This window comes from Phalacrocorax carbo, chromosome 3, assembly GCF_963921805.1.
Source record: "Phalacrocorax carbo chromosome 3, bPhaCar2.1, whole genome shotgun sequence".
NCBI classification, from domain to species: Eukaryota; Metazoa; Chordata; class Aves; order Suliformes; family Phalacrocoracidae; genus Phalacrocorax; species Phalacrocorax carbo.
Window position 1 is genome coordinate 105,309,557 of NC_087515.1, and position 23,672 is coordinate 105,333,228.

The 23,672-nt window shown below is 36.0% G+C and overlaps 1 protein-coding gene across 1 annotated transcript in view; it reads left to right on the forward strand.

The window, feature by feature from the left end:
* Positions 1-7,988, forward strand: part of CSMD1 (CUB and Sushi multiple domains 1) — a 1,235,979-nt gene extending 1,227,991 nt beyond the window's left edge. The window contains exons 69-70 of the mRNA XM_064447944.1: positions 1,557-1,689; positions 4,822-7,988. Of these exons, the coding sequence (XP_064304014.1) occupies positions 1,557-1,689; positions 4,822-4,981 (293 nt within the window). The 3' untranslated portion in view covers positions 4,982-7,988. The remainder of the gene's footprint in view (positions 1-1,556; positions 1,690-4,821) is intronic.
* Positions 7,989-23,672: the final 15,684 nt, after the last annotated feature.

A 23,672-nucleotide genomic window follows, 5' to 3' on the forward strand; every position in this document is an offset into this window, starting at 1 on the left:
TTTGAAAGCTTCAAATGATAAGGAAATGCTCTTAATGAATATTTTCACAAAAAATATTATTTTCTAGTATATATAAAGGAGAAAACTCAGTAACTATCTAAAGGGTAGAAGTACACAGCTTGTGCAATAATGACTTTACTATGTATTATCAGAATTGAAACTTCACCTGACTGCTGCTGTTTTTAGGAGGCTAAAGAAACCCCTGTTATTGTGTGAAATGTTTAAAAAACATTTATAATCTCACTCAATATCCCTCTATTAAATAGCACATTTCCTAGTGACAAAATATGGCTTTTTTAATGAAAAGTAAACCAAACTATCTTTTGCAGTCTTTTTTTTTTTTTTTTTCTATTAGCATGCAGATATTTCCACTTTTTTGGTTTTAGCTGTGGAGAAATTAATGCCTAGATTAGATCAGTACAATAGGCTTTCTAATTTCTCAACATGATAACCCTGTCAGAAGAAATACAAAGTTTACATCAGGACATGTTTAATCACAAACAGCTCTGAAAATGATTGTAATATATAGACCAGACTGTGCTGAAGTTACAGTGAATCTCATACATGAAAAAAATTTAAATTATCCAGAATTGCAGCAAAGTTTCTCTTCCATAAAGAAAAGCACACCCAATGTACAGTCTGAACCTGGTCAACACTTCTCCAATGCCAATTAAAGGTTGTAAACCTCTGTCCTGGTCTCTCCTCCTTGATAGCATCTATATATTGCTCTCTGAAGAGCTGTGAGTTCAAACTGGCAACATGGAGTTGGATCTCAAATACATTTTTTTCTACAAAATTATTCTATAATTTTCACTATAAAATTATTTTTGTCCTTCAATATTTAAGTTGGCCACCTATTTAAACAATTTCATAATGTCTCAGTTTATACTGATGGAAAAATGGGTTCCACAAAATACTTTCCAGTCCTGGTTATCTGCTTGTCCACAACAGGAACCCAGCGAGGCCATGCCACAGGCAACCACCTTTGCATTCTCTGCACCTCAGTTTTATTGCAGTGCGAACGCACCTGCCACAGGCTCTAAAACACACTCATGTCTTTATAACCCCTAAAAGAGGGTTGTAAAGCAGCCAGGGCATGCACACAAGCGCACAGACTTAGGATTGCTATTAAGCTGAGCAGGACCATTGTGGTTTATTATAGTTACCTCGTTTCTCTATTTCATGTCTGATGTGGTCTCACATTGCTTGTTTCTCAGCTGAATATTAAGGCTGCAAGCAGAGAGTACTTTTTGCAGCATTAACAATTTTTTTTGTAGAAGGTAAATGGCTTAATTTTATTAAATTAGTGACTCATGAAAGGTGTAGTTCATAATTATTTTAATTGCTGAATACTGTTTTCAAATAATTTTTATAGTTATTGGTATATTATTGTGGTATTAACAAGATTTATACTTTGATGCTGCATGCTATTTATTTCATGTTTTAAAATATAATTATTTTATCAAGACACCATTTTCTTTCCTTCTTGAATAAGAAGATAAATGTGAGATAGAAAACCCAGGAATTTTATTTCTGCCCTTTTTGTTTCATTTCAGGTCCTTTAAGTGCAGATACAGACCTTTCAAATCATTATTATGGTACAAACAGCAGTTCTGTTGCAGCTGCCATTCTTGTACCATTCTTTGCTCTAATATTATCAGGGTTTGCATTTTACCTCTACAAACACAGGTATTGTAAATGTTATTTATTCAGTACTTAATAAGTTTTTGTTTTAATTTTAATAGGTCAGTGTAACTAGAGAACACAACACTAAAGATATTCAGGAATATCTTTACTCAAGAAAGACAACTATTTCTAAGTAATCCCATGAAGGGCTTCAGGGCAGAGCAGTTCTTAATGGTGAACAATTTGAAAAATGCATCACTGTGTTAAGGAGTAAAGACCTATAAACCTTCTTGACTGGTTAGGCTGAATCAGATTGAAATCTCAGGTCACATGTTTTATTCTTTCATTTTAATGCTTTATTAAATTGAATGTATGCTGCTTCTTTCAAAATGCTTATAAGTATTAATTATAGAAGATGAAAAATCCATAAATCCCATGAAGGAACAGCCCATAATGAGACTACTTACAGTACATGCTGAATAAGCTAGTGGGTACTACTAGAATTGGCATCACTTCAGCTCATATGAAACTTTTACATGTCATTAGATAATCAAATAAATCCAACCATCTTGCCTGAAATTGTGTTTAGAAGCTGATGTCTATGAATCATTTGAACATTTGTTCATTCTGAGCGCTATTTGGCTAGAGCTTTTTGGAACAATTCTTATAATTTTGTATTGAGCTACAATCTCTCTTTGTGTTATTTGCAATTTGCAAAATGGTGCTTAACAGAAACACTGATTTTTGATAATATGCTCTTAAAACTTTTGTTCTATAATCATAATACTGAAAGTATTTTCTGATTGTAAGAAATTGCATAGACAAACTGAAGTCCACCATTGCTCTATGATGGACTGGACTGTCCACCTACCTCAGTATTAGATGATTATGGAAAAAGAAACTGCAGTGGGACTTGAACTTTGGCTATATATCCTGAAGCATAATATAGCCTTTTCTTGAAAAAATTCTTGAAATTACCTCAGTGACCAGAATAACAACATGAAATTTTCACAGAGATGCGATAGTAGTTATGCCCCTAGAGTCTCTCTATATCAGAGAATTTGAAGGTCTTCTTAGGGGATGATTTTATGGAGGTTTCTGCTGTGCCTGTGTCAGATTAATATCATCTAATTAGAACTAGGACTGTTAAAACTTTTTTACACAGTTTCTGTATCTTTTATCTGACAGACAGGGATTGCTTCAGGAATGAAGACAGCATCTCAGACTTTCTGAACAAAATTAAATTATATTTAATTACTCACACTTAGGAAAGTTCCTAGTTAAGATATGTAAGCATGTTATGTTACTTTTAAAATGAAAATATGCAGAAGACGACATATGTATGAGTAACAGAATTATTTGTAGGTTGTCAGTTTCCATTACTGGCATCTTTCCAGGGATAGTTTTCCCTACCTGCTAGCCAAAACAGAATCATTTTCTAACAGAGTTTGGTTTTCAAGAACCCTTCTCTGATGTTTTATCATGAGATTATTTTCTAAACTATATGACATTTATTAAGCACCAAGCATCTACATTTTGCACTCTTTCATTGACTTTCCTGCCCTATTTAATTTACATATATAAAATTATATACTGAACCTCCTTTATATGCTTGTTTAGATACTTTCAGATACTAAGAGATTTAAGGTTAAAGTAGTAAAATATAATACAATAGGATATAATTTTACTGGATGTATCAGAAATTCTGCACAGTTTTGTTTAATTTTTCATTTAATTATTGGCTTAATATGTTTTAACAGAACTTTGCATAAAAATGTGACCAACCTTGAAGTTTTGATAGTTTCATGGTGGTAGAACACTATCCAAAATAGAAGAGTGTTAATGAATGTTAATTCTATGTATCCTTTGATATTCAAATGGCAAAATTTATGTGAATATTAGTTAGGATTTCATCAATCTGATTATATATGTTTGGACATATAAAATGTCTGTCAAGGGATTTAGTAGTGTTTATTGCTGGAAGTATTTATGGAGGTAAGCAGGCAAGCTAGGGAAGATCTGCCTAGAATAACTGAAATTACTGACTTTTATCTGAAGGTTACTACCACCAGCAGTGCAACATATTTTGGACGTTTGCTATGTCAGTGCCAGCATGGCCTGAATGAAGCTCTGCTGGCTGACTTTGCACTGACTTATTTAGTTAGTACCCAGGAGACCTGTTACAACACTTCAATAGTGCAATGCTAACTTCCTGTTCTGGAAGGGTAATAAACAGCTGATAGCAGCAAGTTACCAAACTGTTCCCTCTACCTCTGCTTGAAGACATCTAAGTCAATAAATTCTGTAAATTTTTATCTCATCTAAACCCCAAGATATTATTGAAAGGATGAATCAGGAGCCTCTTACCATGGCTCTTTTCATGTATGCCTATTCATCTACTCTATTCAAGTCTTTTAAATTGACAATTTGTATTGACCTCATCAGAACATTTGCACAGATAGTCCAGTTGCCCTCCTAGGTATAGTGTAAAAATTAGTGTAGGTAAAATCCCAAATCTCCAGGAAAGTCAGTTAGAATCTGCTTGATGGTGATCAAATTATATTCTCCTATTAAAGATGCTACTGTATTTTTGACAATAAAGTCAATACTTTAGAAAGACAAGGATATATATTTGGAAATTGGTAAGGTGTTAATTTAGTAAAGCTAGAATTAGTGTTTCCACTCTTTGTAAAGATTCTTTTATGGTCAGACCAGCAATCTAAAACTGAAAATGTCATCAGAAAATATCATAATTGTTCCTACTGACAGAAATTATTATAACTGTAACCAGTTCCAACTTTACTTTTGTCTGTACTTTTGTTGTACATTGCTTTACTTTTGACTGCCAAATTTGACAGTAACAACAAGCTATGAAGTTGTCATTCTTTTGACATTTTTGTAATGGAAAATGCATACTTATATTGTGCCTACATTGTCTCTGTGCTTTGTAGCATCAGTTTGCCCATTAGGAATTTGTTTTCTTCTCTTCATGTTACAAAAAATAACTTCCAGACAGATTTCTCTTGCTTTTTAAGTCCTTGCAACATTCTTTATGGGTCTTTTTTTATCACTTTTAGACAGAGTCATGCAATTTCTGTAGACAGGATGGAAACATTATAGATGAAACTTACATTAATTGTAGAATGTTTAATTTTAAGGGTTACTAATGATAATTTCCTGTCTTTTTTTCCCCAGAACAAGACCAAAAGTACAGTATAATGGGTATGCTGGACATGAAAACAGTAATGGACAAGCTTCATTTGAAAATCCTATGTATGACACAAACTTAAAACCCACAGAGGCAAAGGCTGTGAGGTTTGATACGACTCTGAACACAGTTTGTACAGTGGTATAGCCTTCAGTGCCCAATATGACTGATTCATAGCCATACCTCTGATGGACAAGCAGTAATTCCTTTGGTGCCATATACCAGTTTCCCTTCTTCTCTTGGCTTTGCTGCTGTAATCTTTAACATCTTCTGTCAGCCTACATGCAGCTAAATTTTCTGGTAAAAATGTGTCAGTCTTCTGGGGATCAGACAAAGAATATTTTTTCATCTTAGAGTTGGAACAAAATGCCTGGCTGCATCTGCTTCAAATCAAGGCACACTTTAAGGAAGACTGCCCAGTCATGCCAGTTTGTCATATTTAATGCCTCAGACTTTCTTATTTGTATGTGGCTGGATGCCTTTCAATGCATTCTTCTGGGCACTTGGATAAATCCTATGAGTACTGCGACAAATGATAGCACCACAGATTATCCCCGGGAATATTCTGAAGAAATAAAGCTCTCTTGAAGGAGAAGACAACCTTCTGTGGGGTTGCATACACCGGCAAATGCTTTACCATTGAAATCTTGCTAAAATTAAAGAAACTTACAGTGTATCTCATACATAGGGTAGTTTGCCAATTTCCCAAACAGCCGTTATATTGCAAAATGTTAATGCACAATTTTTTGCACTAGAGTGTTATGGTTGACTGAGTAAGATACTGGTAAAAATATACAGGGTTTCTACACACTGTCCATTGTATATAGACATTGACTCATTCTTTGCCAAGCAAAACATTCCACAATAAATTTACTTGGAATACTAAATTATGAGTCCCACGCTTAGCACCAGTTAAAATCTAGTCTGATAGAGGACAATATTTCTTTTGTCAATTTTTGACTAAATTTCTTTGTACACATGATTACAAGTCACTGGAGACTTTCAGCCAAAACAAGAGCCCATTTCTAAGAAATTTTCATTGCCAGTATTGTTTTCTTCTGAAATCGGTCATCAATCACCATTGTCAGTATCATACTATTTAACAGCAGGGGGGTTAGCAGCTATTGCTGCTTGCCATGTACAAATGTGAATAGTAATTTATTTTAGATAGCTCATAAAGCCTGTGAGCCTGTGCTCATAATACAGTCTTCCCTTTTACATTTTTTTCCATTTTTTCTTGTAATATGACATCATTTTCTGATGTTACATGGAACTAAACCACATTACAGTAGCATATGTAAACCCAGTGCAAATTGCCTAGAACAAACTGTCGTTCAGTTTCTACTTTGGACAAAGAGAAACATTCAACGATCTTTGCTTTCTGTTTCTTTTCAGATTTTTTAAACACACTGCTTACTGCTTTTGTACTTACACAGTTTGACAGAGAAAGTTTGATATTTGTAAATATGAATGGTTGAGTAAATCATTAACCTTTGCTTAGAATTACAGTTTTTATTGAATGAAAACAAACAAACAAAAAATCTAAAGATGCCATTGGGCAGATTAATTAAACTGAGTTTTAAAATTAGGAAATTACAGGAAATAATGAAGCAAAAACTGATTTCAGTCGTACACATTGAGCTCAGAAACCAGGAAAGTTGCTTTGCTTTTCTTTAAAATTTGGGGTTGTTTTCTGTTCTTGTTGTCTTTTTTTAGTTTTCTGAATTTCAAACTGTCCTAATGTCCAGTTGATATCAAAAACTGTAGAAAAATGTTTCAGAACTCCATATGTGTGTAGGTCTGGCTGTTATACACAAAGCAAAAAGGTAATGTAAGCCCAATAACAGTTTTTTCAGCTAATGTTGCAGAACACAAAGAAAATTTCAAAGGTAACCCTTGGTCAGCTTAACAACTCTACATCTGTTAGATGAAAAATACCAGCAATATAATACAGTATTGTAGGGCCTCCAGCTGTTATATTCTTCATATGAGCAAGAAACTCTGAAGAAAATTTAATAAATAATCCTTTCCAGTCAGTTCCTTGTTCATTTTGTTAGTAGTTTTTGGCTTTCTTTTTTGTTTGTTTCTGAAGTTTTTGTTCAGTAAGTTTCATTTATCGGTCACATCTCAGAACCCTTCACATTTCCTGAGAAAGAACAAAGTTATCAGATCAAAGTTGTTGTCTTGATCCTCCCCCACATAGAGGAAGTTGCTCTGCAAATGAAGAGCTTCCGTAGAAACAGTGGGCCAGGAGGGAAGCTGTTGTGTGATTAAAGTTTTTGACAGGTGTTCAGAATTGACATTACTGCTTTGGAAGTCCTTCTGTAGTGGTGATGGCAGAAAAAAAAAAAAAAAAGGATTATTGAAAACAAGTGCAAAATTCTAGCTAAGTAGCTATTATTGATGCCTTCTACTTCTGCCCTTACAGTGTATTCTTCAGTAACCTGTATCGCTATGACCACCCAAGAATATGTTGGATGTAAGGTCACAGAAAAGAGAATAGTTATTTGATCTTTTGTGTTAGAGAACACAGATCCTGCGAAACCTTTATCCATTCATTCATTTTGGGGAGGTTATGTAAGGAACGTTTATCCGAAGTGAGTGCTCTTTCATCACAGACACTAAAAATTGGGGCACACTGACAAATTATCCTAAGATGTTTGTTTGGAGTATTGATTAAACAGGAGCTTCAGACTGAAACCCAAGTAAAGGAAAGCTCTCTAAGTTTTATCAGTTCTACCCACATCCTTCAAATGCCTCTCCTTCTCCACTATGTTTGAGTCTTCTGTTCGGATTGGATCTCTTTCTCCTGAAGTTATTTTACAGAGGGCTGTGTATGCATGCACGTATATATGGTGCTTCATCAGAATAAGACTCTTATAATGTTGTGCAGTGGCCAGGTAATGGCAGCCAGGAAATATGCTTGCTGAGATGTATGCAGAAGACTTTTCCCCCAGTGTTGACCAGATCATTATGATGGGCTAATAATACATGCTATATGTTTTTTTTTAAAAAAACAGGTTATGTGCTTCAAAGCTGTTAAAAACTGCTGCTTGTATCACACATCTTGCCTTTCTCCAGGCTAGCTGCAATAATTTTTTTTCTTGTGTAAAATATTTTGTAAACAAAGAAAAGCTGTTATTAAAAAAGAAAAAGTGGGAGGGTGGGGGGTGGGGCGGGGAAAAACACCGGCATTATGATCAAGTCAATCTAATTTTCATTCCCAGTATTTCATTCTGCCATTTCACTACATGCTGCTGTGACATGAAGTAGGTGCAAAAGAACTTTTTGTACAGAGATATATTTTTTATGAAGAATTTGTAAAATTATTAAATATGATGTACTTTTTTGATTAATGTAGGTAAATTGTTAAAAATAAATGTTTTTACAATACAAAAAAATTGTAATTTTCCCAATAATGTAAAATTTACCATCTTTAGCTGATTTTCAGTTCTGGTCCTATTACACATGTATTAATATTAAAGTGGCCTGTTAAAAATAAACAGTATTCTCTTTCGCAAAAAAATAAATACTATAAAAGATTGTAATATAGCCTGTGCAATGCCACCTACCTTGAAAGCAAAATCAGAATTCTAATTAAATATTTAATTTTAGATTTTCATCTTTTGTGTGACCTATTCTTATCAACTTTTTTTCCTTCTATTTACTTTTATGCTTTTAAAACTGAGATATTGATTTTTCATTACATTAGATTCTTCGGTAGAATCTTAATCTTGTCATTTTAATTTCCCAAGCATTTTGTAACCTGACAAAAATTTTCAGGTGCTGTGTAATGAGATAGGATCTACCTCCTGTTATCTTACACTTATTCAGATTTTAAAATGGGACTTAGGGTCCCAGATAATTTGATTGTTTGGTAAAAAATAACCTGTTTATTCTTCCACAAGCCTGCATCCTACCTGTGGAACTGATGGATCACATGGAGCCAGAGGTATTTACAATTCTAACACCTGAGAGCTGGTTCTGCAGTTACTTAGATTTATACAATTCTGCTGAAATGAAAATGCTTACATACATAAAGATAGGCACATATATTTGTGTTTTCAGGATCAAGACCTAAAATTCTAAACTTCTTTTTTAAAAATTATTTTACTCTGTATTAATGTAAAAGATTTATTGATTTACCTGTTGACAGCTTAAGAATGAATGAGTCAGGCTTCAAGAACATTCTACCCATAATTCCTTGAGGATCAGTGGTAGTATACGGCTGTGGTTCACTTTTAGAAGAAACTAAGCTATGTGCATGTCCTTGCTTCCTTTCTCATCTTCACAATCCTTCTGGTAATATGATATCTTATAGACTGTTGTTAAAAGTTCTCAACTCTCAAAATGATTTGACTTTCCTTCTGACACTAAGCTATAAGCTAAAATCACTAATACTATCAATGCAGATATTGAGGCATTATCTGACAGGGAGTCATGATTTTTATCTCTTATCACAAAAAATAGTCTAACATATGCTAAACAGGTGAACTATTGGTGTTTTCACAGTTGCCCAACTGCAGTGCCAGCTTTTGAAAATTATTTCCCCTTATGATCTATTGAAAAATGTAACATGGTGTATTTAATTTCAGATTCTGGACAAAACATTTATAGAAAAATCTTTTCTGCACCTGAATATACAGTTATCTAAGGGCCACTCTCAGCTGAATCTGTAAAAAATAAAAATATTTGGTTTTCAGGTGGCATCTGCTAGCTCTGTAGCAGCAGTGAGGTTATAAACAGTATCAAATGAATAGCATACCTATTGGTATGATTCACTCAAAATGGAAAATTCTTTTTTTAAAGCTGCTTTTAATTTCAAACTCTAGTAAACTACATTAAAAACACTACTACCTGCTTTAGCATGAGTACTAACTCGAAACCACAGGAGCTTGAACATATACGGCTGAATGCTTGCGAGAACAGAAGCCAGAAGGTGGAAGAGGAAGACGTCTTCTGCAGAATACTGCCTTTAAACAAGTAGAAAAAATTACTTTTAAGCTTGTTTCTATAATGCATAAGAAGAAAAAAGAAAGTAATTCTTTAGGGATCCATCCCAGAGGCCTTTACATTTTTTTTAGAGTCAACAGGAAAGCAGTATTACAGTTTCAAAACCTTGTCAATGACAGTCTTCTAACACTAAATGCTTCCCACCAAGGAGCACAAGATTGTAGTCTTGATCTCACTATGTCAGATTAAAAAAAAAAAAATCAAATAATACCTGATATATTCAGGTGATTAGTTATCAGGACTTATTTATAAATGGTATAAAGAAGTAACAGTTGCTAAACAGTTATATTTGTTTACATATGTAGTAAATATGTAGAAATGTGAATATGCCTGGAGCATAATCCACAAGGGAACTTGGATGCAGCTTTACAGTGTTACGAGTGTGTTCGTTGCTGGGTAGAAGATTCAGCATCAAGATGTGTGCCTACAGTCCACGAAGAAATTATGAGAGAGGTAAAAATTTGCACGTAAGATTCACAGAGGTCAGCAAGCTGAGTGGAGCCACCTATACTACTCAAAGAAATACTAAGGCAAGAGGAATGCTTAAGCATCTCACTCTTGGCCTGAAGAACATAAATTGTTCCACTAGGATTCACAACCGAAATCTCTCAAAGTTGGGCAGATTAGTCATAGCAGGGTATTTTTTTGTTGTTTTTTTTTTTTGGTTGGTGGTGGTGGGTTTTTTTTTTGTTTTGGTTTTTTTTTGTTTGTTTGTTTGTTTGTTTTTTTTTGTTTTGTTTTGTTTTGTTTTTGTTTTTTGGGTTTTTTTTGCCAGGAAGCCCCAGGAGCAGTGGATAGTGGATAGTTAGTATTCCTTTTCCCTCCTATACCCAATAGTGTACTGGTCAGGGTGATCAAATCAGATGTGGAAGATCAGAGTTCAGATAGCTTCTTTAGCCTAAGGAGGAATACCAGGTTGTTAACCATAAAGAAGTTTGCTATAAGCACTCAGCTGTTGAAAACAGGTTCTGGGAAATTATCATTACCTCTTTCTCCTTGCAGTGCAGTATTTGACCTAGTAAAAATTTCCAAGAATTCCCTTTGGTTCATGGCTTGCAGACAAAATATGTAGGGAGCATTCCTAGTTTGAGAACCCTTTAACCATGGTGTAGATAATGTGCCACAAAAAGGAAACTTATGTCCCTGGAGATGTTGACAGGAAAAAACACTAATACTTGAGTTGGGTTGAAGATCAAACAGCAGCTGGAGGAGGGTTTTGAAGATACAAATTTTGAACTCAGGAAACAAATGTCAAATAGAAACCAAAAACCTCTTTGTATCTTGGTGCACAAAAGTTTGAGTTTACCCATGCTGTGAAAGAACCTAAGTAAAATTTGCTTAGAGGAAAAGATTAGACATAAATGCAAACAAACAAACAATTCCCGAATCAAATCTCTTTAAGAATAATTTAACATTTTCTAAAATGAAAAACTCCTTAAGGACCCTTTAAATTAACAGTTCAGACACCAGACTGGCTTAGCAATGAAATGCTGTTGTAAATAATATTAGAAGTATATTCGAAGTAATTCAAGATTGAAAAAATCTAAGTATCAGTTGAAAAGATGGACACAGGTAGCAATAAAAATAAGATTATAGACAGAAATTTGTTAAAGGGAAATAAAGATATCAGAAAAAAAAACTGTAGATGCTGCTTCTTGGGATGATAAGGGAATTTTTTAAAGAATGTGAGGAATGAAAAAGATTTGGGTAAGGAAATACTTATTAAGTGCTGTGAATGGAGATGGTTAGAAAACAAGAATAACATAAGTATTTGATAGAATTTTTCACCTTGGATTTTGTAATTGGAAAGAGGTAATATTAGATATTCACTTAGAGATGACATAATACTAGCTAGGCTACTTGTAAATAGGAAGGATTTAAGCAACAATTGGTAGACATAAACATTTTTTAAAAATCAGAAACAACACAGAACTTCTCCCTGGTACTTCTGAAGAAATAATCTGAGTAGCCCTTGACCATGAAATAATTTTGAGTCTGTCTTGGAAAATAAAGGAAATGTCAGAAGGCTGGAGAAGTGTAATTATTGCACTAAAAATAAAAATAATACTAAAAAAGACCAAACAAAGGACCATTTATCCTAATATTAAAATTTGAGGGGAAAAAAGGAAATCTGATTGAGATCCTTTTGATAGAAAATAAAATGACAGGATAGAGTTAAAATCTAGTCAACAGATTTTAGAAGGAATGGTTCTTGTCACCAAAATCTCATTTAATTCTTGAAAGCCTGATTGATAAGATAACTACTTCTGCATTAAATTAAAAAAGAGACAACTGATTTAGTAGCACACAATAATTAACAAATTGAAATAGAGAACATCAGTAATTACACAAGAAGTTGATTAAGAAATAGCTGTCAAGCAGACAATAGGGAATTATCACTGAAAAAGGGGATGCTGGAAAAAGTCCATTGCTCTGCTGCTAGGCCTGATGTTGCTCACTAGTGACATGTAAAAAGGACAACCCTTTTTGAAAAAAAATATAGGTAATAGAATTGACTGAAGGATGAATAATGATGATGAAAAAAGTAACTTGGAACTATTTGGTCTGGTAGGTAGGTTAAGTCTATTTAAATATAGTGGTTTTTATGTAGTCTCAAGAGTAGTTGAAAATAAGAAATAAGGATATTGAGGCCATATTTATAAAATGGATATTAGATCCCAAAAAGTTGTATCTCTGAAAAGGATTTACAAGCATGTTAACTGTGATGCTGTGGCAAAATATGAGGTATTGAATCACTGGATATAAAACAGGAGTACTGAACAGGAATAGAGAAGTGATTTTTAGCCTCACTGCGTATGAAGATGTATGAGATTCTGCATATATTTCAGCAGTTCTTTTTGGAAATAGGATGTCAGAAAAAATTTGAGAGAGTGTACAACAACATCAAATGTGATTTAAGGCCTAGAAGAAATACCTTCAACAAGAAATTTAAATTTGTGTAATCAAAAAGAAGATAAACTGTGAAACCTGATTACAGTGTACTACACTACATTCATGGGATTACTAAACTGCCCTATCATTTAATGAAAAAAGGCGTGACAGAAACCTTAGTAGACTTGAAATTTTAGCCAGACAAATTAAAAGGGAAAATTAGGCACACACATTTATGAGTGGAGAAATAAACCTATGAATTAATTTACCAGAAGTAATTATATGTTTGCTATCTGTTCATTCCATCAACTTAACCCTGGATGTTTTCATGTAAGATAGGCGTTACTTCTCCGTTACAGATCTAGTGGTTCTTTAATGTTTCAGGTCTCTAAATAAAAATAAATAAATAAAAGCAAAAGAAAAAATAACTTAACCTGGGATCTATAAAACATAAGGTACTTAACGTGGCTTTTAAAAGCCTCATTCCAAAAATCTAAATAATGCATCTGCCACCTTACTGTATTGAGTTATGTCAATACCAGCAAATTAAACACCCTTCCATTGAGGGCAGTTATCACAGATCAGCCCACATCTACACTAAAGATCTCTTTTAGATTCCAAAACAAGGTGACCATATTAACAATAACAACTGGAAAGGTTCACTGGCTTATACTTGTGAAATATTTGGGAGAGCACTAGTTGACCTAGACCAAAGCATAATGGAGACCATTCTTACTGTTTTCAGTATAAACAGACAAACTCTGGTGCTCAGGAACATTCTCTGTCACTGCTATATTTTCTAGTATAACTACAGTCTTGAAAGTATAACTTACAGACTTGAGAGGCTCTAAATGCTGAATTATCAAGAATGCTCATCAAAAGGAGCTCTAGTGTTATCCTGTTATAAAGGCCAATGACCATCTTATTTGAGAACTGTGATTAAAATAGAATAGATGTTGCAAATTTGATTAGGAACTCTTTCCTTTCATTGTGTAATAAACATGGGCAGAATATGTCTAACAGACTGAAGTTTTTGAAATATTTCACAGAAGATCATGCACTTATTTTAGAAAGGTAACCAAGCTTAGTTATAAGCTAGGTGAGAAGCTGCTCATTTTAATATGGCTCTAGATAAGGCCAAAACCCAAACGTGGCCAGCTGAGGCACTGTAAGGGAGTACTGAAGGGAGATGTAGTATGTCTGTGTCTCCATATATGTGGTATCTGAGTGGAGGCTGTTGGGGCAGTGGGGAGACCATCTTGGACTTAGCGTAGTTCTACTGAAGTCCTTTAATAGCACTTTCCCTGTATACATCCTGACTATCCCTATAATATACACATAACTAAGTTAAACAGTTCAGGAATCTAGGCTGAAAGAAAAGCAGTACAATATATCTTGCATCTTGTATCCATATGGTTAAATTTCCCACCTTCCAAAAAAAGATAGACATATCTAATAGTCTGTTGGGAAAGGTCCCTGTCATTGTCCCCTAGGCTCAATCTAGACAAGGTTTAGCAGAATGGTGAGGAAGAAAGTGTGCTCCATCTGGCAATATGGAGGAAGCTGGGTGTTGATCTAGGTCATTAGGTAGGGAAATAGGTTCAGGGAAGGAAGCAAGGAAATGTGAATCAGAAGAGATGTGCATGAGGAAGAGTCTTATATTATTCATCTCAGGGTTTCCACAGGATTCAGCACTTTTACTGGGACATGGTTGTTATGTCCGTCAGGGTGTACCGCACATAGATCTACTTCTACAGCAGTAATCCATATATGAGCATACCAATGCAGGTAATTCACAGGCAGCAGACCTGGCTGACTTATTCGTAGGCAACAGCATGGTAGTATTGCAACCTGATGTAGAGATCCCTCCACTTACCTGAAGAGTATTCACCTCTATCCTGGATGCACTCGAAGTGACATAAGACACTGGATCCATGCTCATGCAAATTGGCTTGCAATAACTACGAAAAGACACTAACAAGGATTAATGTGTTATGTCTGATATGCTTCTTTCACAGAGACATCTGAAGATGAAGTCTTGGTCACAAGAAAGGTTTGACCTGAGGAACTATGCAGAGACAGGTTGGGTTGTCAGCCACTAATGTGCTGATTTTGACCGCGGTAGAGTTAATTTTCTTCACAGTGGATAGTATGGGTCTATATTTTGGATTTGTGCTGAAAACAGTGTTGATAATACAGAGATGTTTTAGTTATTACTGAGCTGTGCTTACACAGAGTCAAAGTCTTTTCTGCTCCTCATACCACCCACCTGCAAGTAGGCTGGGGGTGCACAAAAACTTGGGAGGGGACACAGCTAGGACAGCTGACTGCAACTGACCAAAGGGATATTCCATATCATATGGTATCATGCTCAGCATTAAAACTAGAGGGAAGGTTGGCCAGGGAGCCACTGCTCGGGGACTGGCTGGGCAATGCTTTATTGGTGGTAAGCAATTGTCTTCATTCACATTGCTTGTCTGTCTTGGGTTTTATTTCTTTCTCTTTGTTATTTTCCTTTTCATTACAATATTATTATTATATTTTATCACAATTGTTAAACTCTTCTTATCCCAACCCACGAATTTTCTCACTTTTACCTTTCCAATTCTCTCCCCCCTTACCTGCTGCATGGGGCAGTGAGCAAGCGGCTGTGTGGTGCTTAGTTGCTGGCTGGGGTTAAATCATGACCACTGGTCATATAACTAAAAAGACTTATGAAGGGACAGAAGGATGAGGCCCTGTTTAGAGCCATCTGGAAGTGGAGCAATACTCAGGAGAAGTGACAAGGGGTCAACTGTCAGTCCTGATGGTCTTTGTTGTTAGAGTCATATGGAAGTCAAGGTGGAGGATTGAACCAAGAAGCGTGAGGACAAGATTCTTCAGAAACCCTTTGGTTTGGAAGGGCTCAATGAAGAAACTCCAGGAGCTCCTGAATCGCTCAGAGAGATAGCTTGGGAATCCTCAAAACTGTCAGGTTTATGCTGCTCATCATGACATTGGAGAGAAAATGATATGGACAAATAGGAGTTCAATTCCTCTTCTCTCCACCACCACTGTCTTTTTCTGGTGCATGATATTTGGCTTTTGTTTGTTTTCTGAGTATTAGGCTTTCTAGTTATCCATATACACCCACTTAATCCCATTCTTTTTTCCTCTTTTCCCCCTCCTTTCCCTGTAACTCACACTCTAGTTTGCTATGATTTTATAAATAAAAATTTTAATTCATAAAGGTTTTGCTTGTGACTTTTCATTTCAGGGAACAGCAAAATCTGGTGAAGGTGAGAGGTGTTTCTGAGTGGCTGGAAGGGCAGTTTCCGACCCTGATGTATTTAGGCCAGGGTTAAGAATAAGCAAAGGGACAGGGTCAAATAGGTTGGCAGTGGCTCTGTGTGTGAGGAAAGTAAAGGGAAGGTGAACAGTTTCATTTATTTGCGGGGTGGTGGTGTCTGTGGGGTGGTTATTTGTTGTTTTTAACTACTACTAGTTGGTGGACTGCAGCTATTGTGCTTGTGAGGGTTGTGACTGAAGTAGCTGTATAACCTGGCTATGGAGAGGATAAGCTGGAGACTGTCCTTGGTGGGGGAGCTCCCAAGTGCTCTCTCTGGGAGGGAGAAGGATGCTGCCCTGGTCTTTGTATGAGTCTCAAAGACTCATACATAATGTCTGCAGTCAGTATAGCAGGATATCTTGTCCATCAGTCTTCCCCAGTGCTACACAAAGGCCTGTGAAATGAGAGAAATGTAGTCCTTATGGTGAAAATATTGCCAGGAGTCCTGCAGGGGGAGCAATGAACAGAGGGAATTCCATCTATGACAGGGTGAATCTCCCTAAAGAGCTTTCCCATCTGCCTTGCCTCCTCCATCCCAGGCCCTGCATATGCTGGGTAGTTGCACAGCATCCATAACCTTGCATAGGATACGGATCAAGAAGGTGATGTATGATTTCTGCACCCTTACTGTTATTCCAATTGTAATTTTCTAGAGTGTTTGCATAGTGACCAGTCACTGTCAGAGGTAGCACAGGTAGAGAATGGCAAGTGTCTTCACCTGGTTGCTTACCTGTGGTACTCTGGAAGTGGATGAACTGCACAATCTCCCTTAGGAGAGCAGTGCAGCATGTCTTCAAATATAGACCCACAGTGACTGTCATTACTGTCAGTATTAACCAGGTACTTTGGGCTAAAGCTCAAGATTTGCAACACCTGATGCTGTTGACTCAGGATCTGGTGCCTGGCAGAGGTCCTTTTCTCTTCCTGTGCTTCCTGTCTGATTTCCAGACTCTGTGCAGTGCAGTGTGGTAGTGAGTGGTGGCTCTGCTCATCTGCCCATCTTTAAGGGCGAGAACAATTCACAGTAGTCACAAGAAGGTATCAGAGAGAAGGTATCAAAGGCTGTCTGACATATACACAAGTGGGAAAAAATAGGCTTCTTGTGCCTGAGTTATACCATTGATAGCATAACAATGCAACAGAGGTTGCCATTTGAGGAACATGGAGCACAAAACTTCTTTTATATTATGATGACATGGAATACAAAGCATAGGAAAGATGAGAGATGGCATATCACAGAATCACAGCATGGTTGAAGTTGGAAGGGAGCTTTGGAGGTCTTCTAGTCCAATCCCCTGCTCAAGCAGGGTCACCTAAAGCCAGTTACTGAGGACCATGTCCAGATGGCTTTTGAATATCTCTGAAGATGGAGACTCCACTCTGGGCAACTTGTTCTAGTGCTCACTCACCCTCAGAGTAAACCATCCTTTCCTGATATTCAGATGGTGCCTCCTGTGTTTCAGTTTGTGCCCATTGCCTCTTGTCCTGTCTATAGCTTCTCTATGGGTACTTGTGGGAGACAGCCTCAAAAGCCTTACTGAATACAAGGTGGATGCAGTCCACTGCTCTCCCTCATCTGCCAAGTCAGTAATTTCGTCATAGAAGCTTATCAGGTTGGTCAAGCATGACTTCCCTGTTGTGACTCCATACTGACTACTCCAATCACTTTCCTGTCCTTCCTGTGCCTGGGAATGTTTTCTGGGATTAGTTGGTCCATCATCCTGTTTCAATACTGTCTTAGAAAAAAAATGTATTAGTAACCCTTCCATTGTCCTCTAAGGCCTTAACCTATGTCTTTCTTATTTCTACTTTCTTTGAAATCTAAAGGATAATGAGAAAATGACAGCCCTTCATTTCTCAAATAGCTCAGTACTGTGTCTTCTCAATCAAGTTCACTCTCTAGTGTATTTTTTTTCATATCAATAACTTGCTCAAGTTAAGTGACATTCACTTAATAACTTTCACTCAAAGAAAGCATTTATGTGTGTGCACTCATTATCTCTTGCTCTCTATCCCACACACGGACACACACGCACATTTACTTTGCATTTTCTTTAGAGAAAAAAATCTAAATATTCTTCCTTCTTCCTGTGAAATTACATATTAGCTGCAAAACATATATGCTGGCAGTAAGGAAGTAAAGCAATTTTTTTACAGCTATAAAAACTATCCATTACAAAACAGATATATTTTTTCTACTCAGCAATATTTTTCTTTTTAATAAATTACATTTAATGACAACTTCTATTTCCCCCCCCCCCCAAAAAATTAATCTTAAGTTTTCCTTGGAGGAGGTCCATCAAGTAGTCTATAGTAAATATCTTATTGCCTCATTTGCTCCTTCTGGAATACTTTTTCTGAGTACTTTAATTATAACTGTTTTTAAAGTTTATTCCTAATGCCAGGAGTTGGATGACAAATTGTATGTAAAGAAAATCTACTTCCCCATAGTCTTCCTTACTTTTCTTCCAGTCATGCTTTTTCTTCAATGAATCATTTCTTTTCAAGAAACTAAACTTCTATTATACTGCTGTTGCTCATATTCCAACTGTTGGCAAAATGCTTAAGCAAGACTTAAGAAATTAGCATATTTTGATAAAGATTCAAACCTTTCCTGAGCAAGGTATCATGTGTTTTTACTTACATTTTTTTTTTTAAAGTAACTAAGTTCTACTTTCATGTGAGGCTAGTGAAAATATGTCCATATCCATACAGGATGTATGGAGGATAATATCTCCAGCCCTGCTGATGTATATACGTTAAATCCAGAGAATGACAGACTCATGCAGGTTGAAGAAGATCCCAGAAGCCATCCAATCCAACCTCCAGCTTAAAGCAAGGCCAGTTAGAGCATGCTCAGGGCCAGGGCCAGTTGGGTTTTGAATATCTGCAAGAATGGATATTTCGCAGACCTTCTGGGAACTGGTTCCAGTGTCATGCTGGTCCTCACACTGGGTCAGAATTTCCCATATTCCAATTTATGTCTGTTGTCTCTCCTCCTACCACTGTGAGAAGAGTGTGGTTCTGTCTTCTCTACACCCTCCCATTAGCTGATTATAGATAGCAGAGAGACCTCCCTTTTAACTTCTTTTAAGGCTCTTTAGTTCTCCTAACCTCTGCTCATGTCTGATATGTTCCAGATAGTTGCGGAAAGCAAAACAAAAAGGTTTCACCTGTGCTAATAAGGAAAACTACCAGACTACTCTCTGGTCCTGAGGATAAGCTGTTGTAGCAGGGACTGTACCTGTATAGCTGGAAATCAGAGAAGAAAATTCAAATCTGAGTTTAAGAGGGAAAGAAACAGATATATAGCATTGCCTTAAGAATTCCTTTCAAAAATGGTAAGCTAATTTAGTGCTAACACAAATCCACTTGTGAACCAGGGATCATTCAGAAACAATAAGACTTTAAAAGACTATAACCTAGTTCAAAATATTTCTGGTCTTTAGTTATAGTGCTTTTTTTTTGGCAGGTGCATTAAATGGTAGTCTGTTGAGTCCATTGCTTAATTTCTCACAGATCTCTTGCAAGTATTATTTTTACACCCAGAACCGAAGATGATTTTAAAGGTCATGTTAAACTCAACCACTAATCAACACAAACCCAGCAATGTCTAATATTTAGCACACTTGCTGTGTTTGCTTTCAGGTTTTCCATAAATACCTACACTAACAAACTGGTATTTCACAGACTGACATTTTCATGAAATACTGCAGTTGATGAAGGAGAGAAGCTACTGTATGTACTGTACAAATCTTGTGACATACACTAATCACCACAGACAATAGAGAAAACCCTTTCAATTGTAGAAATCTTCAGAGCACAGCAATCTTTACGGTCTCTTTACTTTTAATTATTTTTACTCACACTCCATAGGTTTCAATTTCTGGTTCTTTCAGTTCTTCATGTGCTCTCTGCTTTGTTATATAGACTCTATATAAAGTTACTAAATTTGGTAGCAGAAATATTTCACCTTCAGATATAGTCTATCTTTCTTTCAGTAATAAGGAATAAATCTTCACTCTATTTGGGGGAAGTTTTACAAGAAAGGAGTTACTGTAAAATATTTAATATAGACTTGTACCTTTCTGGTTTTTAGTTAAGTGGCTGGGCCATAGTTATAGACATCTTACCTTTACTTTTAAGAATAATATGTTTTTGTGAGAATACTAAGTTTTTGTCCTCAGAAGACAGTTTACTTTGTGTTAAGCTCTTCCATCAAACAGATTATTTTCTGTTGCTGGCAACAGCTTTGCACCTAGCTGACAGCCTAAGCTGAGCCAGGCATCTCTGACAAGAGACAAAAAAGCCTCCATGACTATTATAGTGTCAATTTCCTAGCCACTTCAAGCAATTCATTTTGAGGACTTTTTGACTATATTTATCTAAAGCTATTCCTTCTTATTTTTCTTTGTAATATACATTCATTTATCCTTATGTCACATTTTGGAACATGTCTTGCAATGCATAAACATCAGGCAGCTTGATTTACTGCTGACAGGCCTTCTATGCAGTTTATGACTGAAGCAAGATTTTTTTCCCTACCCTATTCATAAGATTTATATGCCAGTGTCATGAGAATGGCCCACAAGCTGGTTTTATTCTTCAAAAAAATTACTGATCTGTGTATGAAAGTAATATTTTGGAACTGGAAAATTTTAACATTTTTAAGTGTCATTTGAAAATATGGTAAAAACTTGTCAGCAGAGATAAAACTAGATTTAGACAGTACTAATCCAGAAGAGATTTTAAAATTAATATGCTTAACTAGCAATATTTTCCTATAAGTGTTAGTCCCACCTACTTTTTGTGTCCACACAACCTAACTGTACTCTGGTTCTGAGAATTGGCCTACTAAGACCAAGAAGCCAGAACTAATTTTTTAAACAAGGTAAAAACTTTTTCTTATAGAGACAATGTCAAGGCCCTAACTGGATTTTGATGTAATTGTTAAAAATTACTATGCATTGTTGCATTCCATACATTTTGTCAAAATCTACTTACATGGAAATAAGCACCTTTGCAGATTTCAGGTGGCATTAGCAGGCCTCATCACCATTACCCAACAGCTAAAATCCATTGTACTTGTCTACAGCACATATAAAATGCACAGCAACCTCAATGACATATCTGCACCTGTTTTGTGCAAAATATATGCCTTCCTAAAATAGAGGGAAAAGAAAAAACAAGCCTCAAGTTTTTAAATGGGACCTGTTATTTGCACTATAGTTTCTTTTTGCATGACTGGATCATTAGTTGAAAGGATTTTGCTGCTCAGTGTCTTTAATATTTTCCTCTCCATCACACTTCTTCCTTTATTTTATACATAGCTGATACTGGAGCAAATATCCAGTTATGTTTAAATGAAAAAGATCATGTGGAATATTTATAAACCCTTATCTTATTTAGATTTAAGGATTCATGAACTTAGTAACATAACATGGTGATTTTTTCCCCTTGTCTTTAGTTTCCCATTGAGTTTAGTAGGAACACTGTTGCCACCTGCAACAGAGAAGAAAACATCATTGTCATATCCTCAAAAATGCTTACTTCTTAGTCTTATATTGGGGTTGTTGATTAGATAACGTTGCTCAAATTGTTTTGAAGGCAAGTGTCTTATACTCCTATGAAGGGGTGGGTGTGTAAGATTTGAAAAGTTTTTGGAGCAATTGTGTTAGGGAAAGTGTTAATGGTGCATTTCTTTGTGAACATTTAAAAGTGCTGACACATTGCTTTCATTACTGAAAGTGTAATTTAAGACCTAATGAAAATATCAATGTTTCTGTTGCTGTATCTGTCAATGTCAGCTTCAGAAGCAGTTATGCCTTGCTTCCCTTGTTCTGTAAGGAGTACAATTTGAATTTGTGGTTACAGGTAGGTGAACGCTACCTCTAAATCTCATCATTCTGGCTCATGCATATTATTCAAGCTCATAACTTCGAAATACAAGCATTCTAAACCCTTGGACTTAAATGATTTGTAACCTGATACCTTTAGGTGTGAGGTCTAGCTAATATAAAGATAGCTTTTCTGCCTTTTAATCCAGCACAAGCGGACATTTCTGTTTTCCATACTTCTGTACCAGACAAACCAAACCCAAACCAAATAACATAATTTTGATGTTATTTAAGCATTTCAAGAAAAGTCTTTCCCATCACTAAGAATAGTTATGTAAATTGTGCTTAAATGACAAACTGTTCTTTACAAAGTAGCCAAATTTGTCAGGTGTAACACTTTTTCTTCCTTGTTTTTCTTAAAAGTTACCATGCATATTCATCTAAGAATTTAAAACTATGCAGGTGTCATAACATCATAAATATTCACACTTAATTGTTTCAAAGTGTGTTTCTAAAAAGGATACAAAAGCATTGGAAGGAATACACTGGATACAGATTTATTACAAAAAATATTATTCATTCAAAAATAAAATTAATGGCTTTGAAAAATTTCACATGTATGACTAATTTTTCTAACATGAGCTATCTGAAATGGGTCAGAGAACTATTAACACAGTATATTTTAGGCATTCTTTAGCTGCAATTCAAATAGCCTAAGTTTAGGAGAGATATTCTCTTCATAGAGAAAGGTGAGACTTTTGGAGAGTGACACTGTGTGTCTCAGCTGAAGAACTTTGGAACACTTCCCATTCCCTGGCATCACCAGAAGAGCATGCTCTGATGACATGCTGACTGCAAAATCCCAGTGTTTATTAGGGGATATTCCAGTGCTGGACTGCGTTAGGAAAAGCATCACCAGCAGTTTCAGGAAGCTTACCGGCTCAGCACTACTGGAAAACTTCTGGAGTGATGGGACCAGTTCTAGGTTCCACACTATGAGAGAGATATGGAGTTAATGGAGAGAGTCCAGCTAAGGGCCACAAACCTGATGAAGGGACTGGAGCATCTCTGATACAAAGAGATACTGGGAACGTTTAGGCTGGAAGAAAGAAGGCTCAAGGGGATCTTATCAATGTGTTTAAGTACCTGATAAGAAGGAGTAAAGAAGCCAGAGATATAGTCTTCTCAGTGCCACACAGTGATTCAGAACAAGAGGTAATGGGCAAAAATTGGTGTTTGAACACTGGAACAGGTTGCCCAAGAAGTCTATGGAGTCTCTATCCTTGGAGATATTAAAAGCCTGAGTGGACACCTTCTGAGCAGTGGTTTGGACTAGATGACCTCCAAAGGTACTTTCCAACCTCAGTTATTCTGTGAGTCTAAGATTCTGTGGTATGTCAGATGTCACTGTACGGCTGGAAAGCACTCTGAAGCCTTATCTTCCCCTCAATATATCTATAGGCTCATGTTGCTCCAATAGATGCCTATAGTTAATTAGTATACAAGCCAGCATCTAAAAAAGTAGATTCTAGACTTTCATGAGATATACATAGTTTTGAAAACAATCTGCCCAACCTGGATGTCCTCACGACCAGTTCAACTTTCATATTTATCAATTTTATTGCAGATATAGGATCAGCAGTCTGGTTGTGCTAGTTGCTGTTGCAAACTATTAATGATATGCTGTAGTTGAAAGAAAATACACGCATGTATATTTATGTCTATATGCACTTACTTATAACTGACATCTCAAATTAGAAATAATATC